Below are 12,440 nucleotides of genomic sequence, written 5' to 3' on the forward strand. Positions count from 1 at the left end.
CTCTCCTCTGTACCTGGGCTTCCCAGAAGTGACCTGGGTCGTCCAACCCCCCACCCGCTAATCCCCTGCCACATTCCTCCCCACATCCTAATTTATCTAGAGATTTAGTCTAGCTGAGATCACTCATAAAGAATTTTATCTACATCTTTGTTCTGAGCTGGCCCTGAGCGTGCCTCCTCCAGCACATCACCTCTTTCCTATCTGGTGCTCACGTCTCTATCTGAGGAATTTCTGTCTATGCCTTTCTGTGTCTCAGAGCCGAGGTGCCCAGCACCCGCCTGGGCTCCTGCTAAGAGTGAGACCCCGGAGTGGGACTCACGTGGATGGACGGTGGACTCCACCTTGAACTAATCATGCGACTTCACACAAGTTACCCCTCTGTGCCTCGGTTTCCACATCTGTCAAACAGGGTGTAATGTCCACTCACCGGGGTGTCAGGAAGATTGAGCCAATACAGTTTAGAGCACCCTTCCCATTTCCTTTTCTAAAAAGAAACTCAACAAACGACTTTAAGAATCTCCTGTTTCTTGTGTCCTGCAGAAAATGTTAATATAGGGAACTCATTTCTATTGCTGTCCCAGGCACGTGGCCAACTGCTCTCGGAGGAATGAGCAGCTTTCCTTTGGTGAGTGGCCCCTCATTCTGTCAGTCAGCAAACAGGTGCCTGGGGTGGACGTGTGAGGTAAGAGGGGCAAGCCATACAGAAGGCGGCAGACAGATGACAGTCACCATAGGTGGGTGAGTGCCACACACGCGTGTCTGCAAAGTCAGGAAATGTAAAAACATTATATAGCAGGTTTGCCAAATTTTTCAATAATATTCTCAACATGTTTTCAGGCGAAACACCTCTAAGAAACAATGGACCCAGTTGTCAATCAATAAATACACCACGCAGTGTCCAAAAAGTGACAAGATTTAGATAAAGTACTATATTTGTTTTACTTTTTAAAAGATAAACAACTGAGGGCCAGCCCCATGGCTGAGTGGTTAGAGTTCTGTGCACTCTGCTTCAGCAGCCTGGGTTTGTGGGTTTGGCTCTTGAACGCGGACCTACACCACTCATCAGCCATGCTGTGGAGGCATCCCACACACAAAATGGAGAAAGATGGGCACAGAGGTTAGCTCAGGGCTAATCTTCCTCAAAAAAAAAAAAGAAAAAGAGGAAGCTTGGCAATGGATTTAGTTCAGGGCGAATCTTCCTCACCAAAAAAAAAAAAAAAGGTAAAATAACTGGACCCAGTGCTTTAAATTTAGAGGCATTTTATCTGAAAAGGTGTCTGGAGGTTGAAGAAAAGCACACCAAGCAGATTATTTGACAAGGTTACTAACACACTTTTTAAAAATGGTCCTGTTTCTCGATTTTGCAGACAACCTGTTATACTACTTGCTCACGTTATTGAGTACTTAACCCAGGCCAGGTGTTGTCCTAAGATAGGTGCATAATGTCACAACAACACTATGGGGCAGGTACTTTTAAAAAAGTTTTGATTTTGAAATAATTCTAGATTCACAGGAAGTTGCAAGGAAATGTACAGGGAGGTCCCATGCACCCCTCCCCCAGCCTCCCCCAGCGTTCACATCTTGCACAACTGTTGCACGGTATCGCGACCAGGAAGCTGACCTTGGTACGATCCACAGAGCTGACTCAGGTTTCGCCAGTTCCACATGGTCTCCTGTGTGTGTGCATGAGGGGGGGCTCTATGCAATTTTATCACATGTCACGAAACCATCACCACAGTCAAGATACTTAACAGCACCATCATCAGAATGCGTCAAGCCAGGTTTCCCTGCTGCCAGCCTGGGCTTCTGTGCTCTCACAGTGACCCAGTCATCTTTATCCCCAAAGTGCCTCTCTTCCTCCGCATCCTTTCTTAGTTGCCCAGCAACCTGGCAGGGATCCTGGGTTCCACCTCCAGCATCCGGTCCCTCACTGGGTCAGGCTGTTCTGCCTCTCAGCCATCCCCCTATCCTCCTGGCCCCTTACTTACGAGCCTTTGGTGGCTCCTCATTGCCTGTAAGATTGTCCAGATTCCTGAGCCTGAGACACAAGGCTTTTGGGGCTCTGACTCAGGCTGGCTCTCCTGCTAATCCAGCCACATTGCTCTCCCACCTGACACTGCACGTGCAGCGCCACACTGAATGAGGGTAGTCAAGCTGCCTCATGCCCCAGGACATTTGCACAACTGTGCGCATCTCTTCCTGTGCTCCTCCTCTGAGCCAGGCACTGAGCACTGGGCTGAAGCTGTAGCTATGAATCAGTCATGGACCCTTCCCTCAAGAAGCCCTAAGTCTAATGAGAGAAATGTTAACTGCCCCCGCAAAGAAAAGAAGGTGAAAAACCACGAGGTCCTTTCAACAGTGTGTGAAAGGGGTGGCCACAGAAGCAAGTGCAGGTTCGAATGAGAACGCCTGAGGTGGGAGAAGGCGGGATGAGGATGAGCAGCAGCAAGTCTGGATCCATGTGCCCGCCCCCGTGCAGGTAGGACACCTCCTGGAGCCCCCACAGCCACAGAGGTGGCCCCCACCGTGCAGCAGAAGGCTGTGGGGTCAGGGAGTCAGGCAGAGTGTCATACCTGCCGAGGGGAGACTGAGCCAGCTCACTGGGCTAAGGACCATGTTCTACTGGCCCCGTGGGCAGCCCCGGGTGGCCCAGTAAAGGCTCTTTCTGATGGGCCTCATTCAAGAAGGATGGCTTCAGTTAGATCACCTAATGGACGACGGGCTCTGTCTGCAAGGATGCAGGGCAGGCCACGCACCCCAGGAAACATTCTAGTCACCGTCTGTGGGTGGGGGGAGTTCCACCTAATGGCTCCTCTGCCTTAGTGGCTTAGGATGTGGGAGACGCGGAGACTCCGGGCAAGCGGTCTCGGCAACAGATGCAGGAGTGTTTCTAACAACAGGACCGACGGAGAGGACAGAGGGCAGGGGTGACTTCGGGCCCAGGGCCTGGTGCTGGACAGCCGAGGGTGTGATGGGTCGAGCATGCTCAGCCCTTGGAGAAGCCACATCCCCTGTCTGGGTGCCAGATTTGTGAACGGGATAAGAACATTGATAAGATGTGGACCGAATTCATTCATGACTTGAAGCTCCGAGAGCCAGCGAATTTGCAAGGAGAGATCAATGAGGGGTGCTAGCCGGCTCCATTCACATGCTGGAGCCTAGGACAAGAGAACAGGGTCAAGTCCTGCATTCACAACCAGAAGCCCACAGCCAGCGCCGGCTGCACGGGCCCGTGATGGGGGCAGGTGCACAGGGCCCCCACTCAGGAGAGCCTACATGAGGACCCAAATGCGCCGTGACTGCTGTCTTGAAATTCTGGATAATTTTGTCTTTCAGTCTGTGTTTTGTAGAGAAGTCTGAAGGGCCAGTGGCACATGTGCCAGGGTTTGGAACCTCAGCTCTCCTGTGGTGCTGCATCCTGCAGCCACCTGTCACTAGGGATGCTCCGCCACCTCCTGTCTTCTGGTGCCCCGCACGGCTGTTAACCCTCTCCCCAGCTCGGCCCGGTGACTCCTGTCACCCACTTTCTGGTGCCTGGTGGAGGCCTCGGCAGGCAGGAGCTGGGGGCACGTACATGAAAGAGTCTCAGGATGGAGCAGGGAGGTGACGGTCCGTGCCCTGGGTTGGCAGCACCAGTGGCAAGGGTGGGGCAGCAGGCTGTAGGAAAGGGAGTTGCCTGGCTGGACTCCCTCACCCAGGATGGGGCACAGCGTCTTGGTCCAGTGGCTGGCAGGAGGGAGACCTGGCAGCTGGTGGGGGTGTGCACAGCAACTTAGGGGCCCCTGAGTGCCTGAGAGGGTCTCCTCTTGTCCCATGAGGGAGAGGGCACCATTTAAATAGCAAACAAAAACCACCATGCCTGCTCCTCCCCGGAGACCCACACAAAGTACGGCTACACCTGCTCCCGCATCACAACACTTCACATCCATTCGTGCGGCCCCCAAGCCCCTCGGTGCCCTCTTCCCAACACAGGGGAGCAGCTCAGACCCGCAGGGAAGTGGCTCCAGCCTCCTCACCCTGCTGGTGCTGGAGACAGCCCCATCTGCGTCTGCGTCGGTCCCTCCCAGCACAGTGTCAGAACTTATCACGGCCCAGGATCGCCACCTTCGTTCCAGACTCAGGTGTCCGTGAACACAGCCTTTGAGCTCCTTACTTCCATAGTTGCTCCTCTGCTGTGCTCTGGACCAGCTACACCATTTGTGGGGCCCAGTGCAAAATAAAAATGCAGGGCTCCGTTTTCAAAAAGCAGGAAAAAAGTGTCATCGAAGGTATTAAATATAAAGCTTTTTCCTTTCTTCTGCGAGCACTCTTTCAACCTATCAAAGTGTGGCTCCTGGACCAGCCAGGTCAGCATCACCTGGGAGCGCGTCAGAAATGCAGATCCTCAGGCCTTGCCCCAGAGCGCTGGGTTCAGTAACTTTGGGGATGAGCGCAGCAGTCTGGGTTTTAACAAGCCCTCCGGGGGATCCTGATACACAGGAAAGTTTGAGAACCACTGCTGTGGAGCTAGGATTCGTTTTTTTTTTTTTTAAAGCAACAGACTAAAGAAATTTGAAGTCTGATTTGAAGCTCGTTAGACATGGCAGATAAAAAGGGAGTCGAAAGAGAGAGAGAGGAAGGAAGGAAGGGGAGAGGGAGGGAGGGAGGAAAAGAACTCTGTGCTTCCACACGTCTTAGTTCACACGACGGTCACAGCTGTCTGGCCAAGGAAGTAGTTTTCTTTCTATTATCAGATGATGAACAGGAGACTCAGAAAATTTAAGTTATTGGTCCACGTTCTCACGATTAGTGAGTGGCAGAGCTGAAGTGTGAATGTAGGTCTGTCTGACCCCAAAGTCTAGGCTTTCCCTCAGTTGCCCCCTGGCCCCATATTAAGGGGACTTGCTGAGCACTTGCTCTACGTCAGGCCGTGCACTGAGCCGGCCCCCGCATTGAGGCCTGCGCTGGGCAGTCCTGTCCCTCCAGACACAGGCGGCTGCTGAGCCCTGGAAGTGTGGTGGGCATAACTGAGTAGTGGAATTGTTCACTTCATCACAGATGTGGCTTCCGTTCCATCCCTGTTGAACAGAGCTGCTCCAGAACGTGATTCTGGCCAAAGGAATGAGCTGCATGCTCCTCCTCAGGGGCATCTATTTCCAGGGACATGAGTGGGAGGATCCCTCCTCTGGTCCTGTGTTTGGTTGAGAAAGGGGAGGTTAGGGTGGGCCAGACCACAAAGCAGGGAGTTCCAAGCGGCCGCTCTAGTGCCTGCAGACTCCCCTCCTCTGGGGGTGGGGAGCTCTGGTGAGCTTCTCATCTAACTTCATTTCTACTCATTCCCATCATCTGGCGCTCTGCAGGCAAACTCGGTGGGGCCGCCTGAGGTCAGGCTGATAGGCAGGCTGGCTGGTACCAGGTGCCGAGACAGGCCGAGATCGGCATCCGCTCAGGAGGTGGCTAACGAGATGAGCGATGCTCTGTGGATGTCAGGGGCGCCGCATCAGTCTCCTTCCACCGAGGAATCTGTGTGTGCTGGCTGCGCTTCAAGGTCAGGCCTCGGAGACAGCAGGCAGCACTTCCATCTGCTCCAAGCTGTAGGCGGACAAGGAGCGGGAGCTGCAAGCTCAGTGCCCGAGCGTGGCTGCAAGAACCCAGCGCAGCCACAAGAAAACTGCTGGAACCCACTCTTTCTGGGTGACGCCTTGGAGGCCACCAGGGCCCGCCCTTTTATCTTACAGATCGGGAAACTGAGACCCAGAGAAGTGAGGAAATCTCATCTAGTTCCCCCTGGTTAGGGGCTGAGCTGGGTCTGGAACCCACTTGAATAGGCCCCAAAGGCGCAGAAGTTGTGCATGATCAGAGCCCCTTGCTTGAGAACTTGGCACATGAGCTGGTAGCTGCACAGAATCAGGGCTCGGCTTTGAGTGGCTAGGCTTCTGAGTCGCCTTGGCCAGGGGTCCCTGTGAGCAGGGCCTCTTGTCTGGTTCCTCCCGTGGCAGAGGGCTCTTGTGTGTGGACACTGGCCGGGGTGAGGGTGGGGTGGTGAAGATGAGCGGCAGTGCCCCCTCACCTCCCGCCTGGTCTTTGCCACCCGCCATCATTAACCCCAGTGCTCTTTCTAACATACGGTGTTGCTTCTCAGCATCCCTCCTGCCAGCAGAAGACTTTCAACGACTGAAAGTCTGTCCAGCATCGGAGGCCCTCCCGGACCTGGCTTTCCAGCTTGGTCCTCCACCCCATGGGTCTCAATACACTGTACTTCTCCAGGTCTCTGTGCCTTTGGGAGCTCTACCCTTCCTCTTGGACGTCTCTGGGGATGTCCTTCTCCTGTTTGCCCATCTGGATAATTTTTACTTTACCGTTGAGCCTTAGCTTGAGTGAAACCTTCCCTAACCACCCAGCCAACGCCCCCTCCCTACTCCGGGCTCTTGGCCATGGGGACGCCTCTATCAGAGCACTTATCACCCAGCACTGAGATTGTTTACTTACAGGTACCAGCTCAGCAGTAACGGTGTTGTTATTATTAATAAGGATAAACAGAGATTGTAGGGAGGAGGGGAGAGTATAAAAGCATCAGGCCCCGACTGCAAGCCAGACACTGCATCCTCACTGAACCCGTCGCTGGGCTGCATTATTGTCCACGCCTTATAAGTGATGCAACAGAAGCACGGGGACACTCAGTGACTTGTCCAAACCCACAAAGGGCCTGGGTGGCAGGGCCGGGCTTCTGTGCGGGTCTCCCTGACTCCTGGAGAGACAGGCAGTTGGACACCAGCTAGCGCCAGATGCTTCTGGAAGGGCAGGCCCTGCTGGGCGAGTGCAGAAGACAGGTGCCAAAGGGAGATGGTGCCTGGGCTGGGCCTCCCACCTCTCCCCTGGAAGCTTCCTTTCTGCCTGTGGATGCTGGTCCACCCCTGGGGAGCATCTGTGCCCCTGGCACGCATCTGTGCCCCTGGCACGCTTGGGTACAACTCCCCCCGCCTCCCTGAGTTCCATGGGGAGCTATTGCTCCTACCTCAGCCCCTATCTCCCGGTTGGTACTGCAAACCTGACCTCAAAGCTATCTGCCTGAGGTTCTACTGCCCACACGTGCCCACCCAGTGTTTGTGGGGGAGGGAGCGGCCCAGGAGCCTGTGGGAGAGAGAGTGCCCGCAGGCCTTGGAACCAGAGGCTTCCACTGGAGCCTCCAGCACTTTCTCTTGAGAAATATGATCTGCGGGCCTTAAGCAGACAGGCTTCTGAGATGGGAACGGGCCACCAGTTTATAGGCTTCACGTCTTCCTGCTGCTCACCAAGACAGCACTCCCCAGCTCCTCTCCTCCTTCCCACTCGGGCTGAAAGCCCTGAACGCTGGCAGTCCCAGGAGGAAACACTCCTCGAAGGGCACCCCGTCCCGGGCCCAGGGTGGCTCTGTGGAAGGGGCCAAGGACAGCGATGTGACAGCCCCACAAAAACAGAACCACGGACTGTGTCTGGTGTGGTGCACATTTGAGACAGCCACCGGTCACCTCCCTCCCTCCCAGAAGGCTCCTGAGACCTCTTGGGACTTGTTGCTCCCACTGTTTGAAGCCTTGCTGAGAGGGTCTGTCCAGCACTGGAGTGGACAGCCTTTCCTCACCCCTCCAGTGTTGCCAGAGCCCTAAACACAGCTGCCAAGAATTCAGCCTTGAGCTAGCAACACCAGGAAGGAGAAGTCTGCCGGGATTCAGCTTTCCCAGCACAGAGCACTGACCCACTGTCCGCTCCTGCCTCCGGGACCCCCAAGCAGCCCTACTTCCTGCCCCTTCCACGCAGCTCTCCAGCTTCCAGATGATTCTGTGTGCCCCCATAGCCTCTGGCCAATTCCGCCTTCACCTGAGCTGGCCAGAGCTGGCTTCTGCTACCTGCAATCGAGACTCTGGAAAGACACTCCCAGCAACGGAGGAGACGTCATAGTCCTGTGGTTACTGGCCAGAAAGACTAGGGCTCCAGTCTCAATCCCTCTAGTCAACTGACCTGCCTCCCTTTGGTAGCATGATGCTAAAACCAGAAGAAGGATGTTGGCAATGAGTTATGCTGCTTTATTGGTTACTAATCAATAAAGGTAGGATGGGATGCTTGTCCCACCAAACACGAGCATCTCATGGGTTTAGCAGCTATTTTTGTCCAGAGCGCCAGCGCAGGCCCCTCCACTCCTTGCCCACACCTGTGGCTTTAGAGGGAGGCCTCAGCACCGCCTGGGGCCGGATGCCTGCATTGCCAAGGAGTGAGGGTCTCAGAGGCCAACAGAATCAAGTCTTCGAGGGGCAGTTGCAAAGAGCTGGGAGGGGGCGGGTTTGCCAGGGAAAATTCTGGTCACCATTACAATGCGTGTGGGGCTTTCCCACACCACCAAGCAATTCTCGGACAATAGCTGGGGTCCTACAATTTAACTCGATTTTGACACCATCTACTGGGAGATAGCATGAGACCCCACAGGTTAAGTGCTCAGTCCTCCAAGACGGCCCCCCGGCCCCGCCAGATGTCAACGGCAAGTCCAGGTTGTCATCTGTGCTTCTGACCAACCAGCTATAGATCGGAGGGTCCAACAACCGCCCCCTCCCTGGGTTCGATGACTTTGCTAGAGCAGGTCACAGAACTCAGGGAAATATTTTGCTTTCCAGATAACCAACTTATTATAAAAGGCTATAACTCAGGAACAGCCAGATGGAAAAGATGCACAAGGCAAGGTACGTGGGGAGGGACTCAAAACCCCGTGTCCTCTTCGAGCACGACACTCTGCCTGAACCTCCACAGGTTCACCGGCTCAGAAGCTCTCTGAACCCTGATCAGTGGATCAATCGATGAAATCATTGGCCATTGGCGAATGAATCGACCTCCAGCCCCTCTCCCCTGCCCGGAGGTCTGGGGGGTGGGACCGAAAGTTTCGACCCTCTAATCACATGCTTAGCACCACTGGCAACCAGCCCCCATCCTTAGGTGTGGTCCAAAAGCCACCTCATTAACATGACAAAAGACACCTTGATCGCTCTCATCGTTTAGGAAATTCCAAGGGTTTTAGAAGCTCTGCGCAGGAAATAGGGACAAAGACCAAATATCTATTTCTTCTTATAAATCACAATGTCGCACCAGGCAGCGAACTGCCCCGACAGGAGAAGAGGTCCAGGTGGGAAGGAGGCCCAGTGTCCTTGAGTCCCAGCCCCTTCCTGAGGCCTGGCTGCCTCCGGCCTATTGGGAACCAGCCTCAGCGTGCTGGTGGAGAGTGCGGCTCCGGGGTCAGAGCTGGCTCAAGCTGCAGCCGCCTGACTTGGGGGCTGTGGGAGCCCAGCAAGAATCAGAGGTGTGGCGGGGCTGCGATGGCAGGAGTGCAGCACGGCCTGTCGAGGGACTGGCAGGGCTCCCCACTAGGTGGCACTCACAGTATAATTCTTCCTCATAGGTTTAATTCTATCCTGATTAGAAATTGTGATTTTTTCCACTGTTGAAGAGCACAACCAGAGCAATGACTCCAAATTCATGCAGCTGACCTTATGCATTATCATACGTGGGTTTCTATCACGTTTCCGGGCGTTGTCAAGTTTCCCCTCTCTGGGTACTGGTGTGGCAGACATGCGCCCCCACCTGGCCTCCTGGGTCAGAAAGATGAGTCCAGGAGAGGCGAGTGAGTCTCCACAGGCTGACTGAACCCGTCACTGCCTGCCCCAGACCCGCTTTCCCTGAGCAGCCTCACACCTGCCGGCCCCCCGCCCCCTGCCCCCCACGACCTTCAGGAGCGGCTACACTTGCAAAAGCAAGAGGACAGGGATGGCAGCTCTGGGGGCCTGTGCGGATCTGGTGGTCAGACCTCTGCTGCGCTTGGGGTAAAGGGGTGCAGGGAGCTTTCCTTCTTGTAACTGTGTCCCTAACCCTCCAGGGCCCAGTGGGGAAGATGCTAGAACCTGCACGCGGTGCCTGTGTGGGAGGGCCGCTGGAGTGTGTGGCTGTGGAAGTCAGACCGCCTGGGTACAGGCCTGACCCTACTGCTGTCTAGCTAAGTGTCCTTGGACAAGTCCTCTCCTTTCTAACCCCCAGGGAACCTTTTTTATAAAACAGGCGTAAAAGTACCCCCTACCTTAGAGGGATGTTTTGAGTATGGCTGTAGGCAGAGTAATGGCCCCACAAAGACGTCTTGGTCCTAATCTCCGAACCTGCGAATATGCTACCCAACATGGGTCTTCTTTCCCCCAGAGTCAGGAAATCCTTGCAAATAGCCCTGACCCACACAAAGAGAATGCACACTGGTGATTCTCCCCGTCTGGTCCTCGAGGCAGGTGCTCAGAGCCTTTCTGGGTTGATGGCTAGGGCGTGTTGACCTTCACCTTTCAGTTCTGGCCTCGCCTCACGCCTCCCCAACTCCTGGGACCGGGGACCCTGGCCTCACCCCCAGCGCTTCCTTCCACTGCCCAGCTCACCTTCCCGCAGATGCAGGGCCTGTCTCCCTCACTGCCCTTCTTCATTTCTTCCCTACCTTCTTCACAGAAGCCTTTACTCCTGCTCCATAGTCAACCAGGCCTCCATTTCCCCTCTATACCCTGGGAGCCCTCTGCTGCCACCTTCTACGTACTTTGAGTACCAAGATTCTTGCATCGATAAAGTAGCTAAGTAGGAAACACCCAAATGAAGCCATGGGGACTGACTTTTGCATGTGGGGCACGGAGTTGGGAGGGTCTCCCTGCATTCATCTTCCGCCTGTGCTTCCTGGAATTGCCAGTATGGACAGAGCAAAAGCGAACACAGCCCTGCCCCAGGGCATTTGCTCGCTCCCACTCCCAATGGGCGGCTGCTTGCTGACCTGAGCCTGGACTGCTCCATGCCTCAGGGTACAGCCGATAACCAGGTCACCTGGTCATCACATCATCTGAGGCTGCACCTACTGGCTCCCAGACCCCAGGGACGCCCGAGCACGCTCAGTTCACAGCCACCACCTTCCCTATGGAACTCTAAATGTGGCCAGCACACTGGTAGGACGCACGACCAGCTGCCTGTAGCCGACACTCTTGGGGCCCTGCCCAGACCCCGTGGGCACTCCCTGTTCTCACTCACGCCCACCACGGCCTCTTTCCTCCAGCACCTGCACATCTCCCCGGAGGCCATCTTCGTCTGCAGGGTGCTTGGCCATGGCAGGGCAGGCGGGAGATGCGAGTCAGCGCCCCAGGGAGCAGATCTCAAGTAATGGCTGGCAGAAGTGGGTGGGTACCTCCAGCCTCCTCGATCCTTGGTGAGACACCCCTGAAGCCTGTTCCTCACATTCTCCAGAAGTCCCCACTGGAAATGAGCCCTAGGGCCACAGCAGCAGCCAGCTCAGGAGCTCACCCTGACCAGCTCTCTTCCCTTCCCCCTGCTTCGATTTTCGGGAATCACCTCCGTATGTGTAAACTGCTCAGATCCTTGTCTCAGGCTCTGCTTTGGGGGCAGGTCAAGCTTATAAAACAGCCCCTGACCGCAGAAGCTGGCCCTTCTCTACGCAGACTGGCTCACCTGCATAAGACACAGTCACTTAATTCAATGACGATCACATTTGAAAACTGGGAACCGTACCAAAGTTTTTTGTAACTGCTAACATGATAGTGGTTCTTTGGCTTAAATTATTTCCCTTCCTCCCACCACATTGCAGTTCTCTGTTTGGGGCTTCGTGATGAAGCTGATTTTGATGCTGTCAATCTGCGCTAGCGGTTTCCTCTGGATATGCTGGCATGTGACCCAGGTGCTGTGTTTGGACCTTCACCCTGAGGCGTCCCCATTGATTGGTTTCTTCCGCGGTGTTATTGTGAATTTAAAAATCCACATTTGCCTCTCACCAAAAAGCTAACTACGTGGATAATTGATTGCATTTTCTAATCTCCCCCCAAATTTGCAATATCCTCTAGATTTGGACCAAATTCTAGAATTGCGCTTTGAGATAGTGCTGGCGGCCCTGCAGGGAGGAGTGTCCTGAAGGAGCCTTGCCCTTCCCAGGCCAGAGGCACGGTGATGCCTCTGGCAGGGAGCCCAGGCCAACCCCAGAGCTGACAGGTGCTCAGCCTACCTGGGCTGATCTCGAAGCGGTGCTTTCCTGGGTCCTCAGGGCCCGGAAGGATTTCGGTCACCTGGGTCCCTTGTAGAGAAATAAATCCCTAAGTGGAGAAACAAACACAGGGGCATGAGATGGCTGGGAAAGGGCTCTTGGGATCAGGCTCCTGCAGAGCAGAGGGTGGGGCGGTGGGGTCAGCGGCTCAGCCCCCCAGGCCCTGGCTGGGCAGGGTGGGTGCCCAGGAGCAGGGCAGGCCTCCTGTCCACAGCAGGGGCCAGGTGCAGACGAGGCCCTGCATGGGGTCCCTGGTGGAGGGGGCAGCACTGTGGTCTGTGCACATGGCTGGAGGAGCTCTGCCTACGGGCGATGCCAAGATGCCCAGAGTTAAGGTGTGGAAATGCAAGTCTGGAGCAGACGGAAAGGTTGTCATCAT

The 12,440-nt window shown here is 55.1% G+C and overlaps 1 protein-coding gene across 3 annotated transcripts in view; it reads right to left on the bottom strand.

The window, feature by feature from the left end:
- ARHGAP22 (Rho GTPase activating protein 22) overlaps positions 1-12,440 on the bottom strand; it is a 191,029-nt gene that overhangs the window by 85,065 nt on the left and 93,524 nt on the right. For all 3 annotated transcript variants that reach the window (XM_046652104.1, XM_046652102.1, XM_046652103.1), the window contains one exon: positions 12,023-12,110. In XM_046652104.1, coding sequence (XP_046508060.1) covers positions 12,023-12,110 — 88 coding nt within the window. The remainder of the gene's footprint in view (positions 1-12,022; positions 12,111-12,440) is intronic.

This window comes from Equus quagga, chromosome 2 (genome assembly GCF_021613505.1).
Source record: "Equus quagga isolate Etosha38 chromosome 2, UCLA_HA_Equagga_1.0, whole genome shotgun sequence".
In the NCBI taxonomy this organism is placed as follows: Eukaryota; Metazoa; Chordata; class Mammalia; order Perissodactyla; family Equidae; genus Equus; species Equus quagga.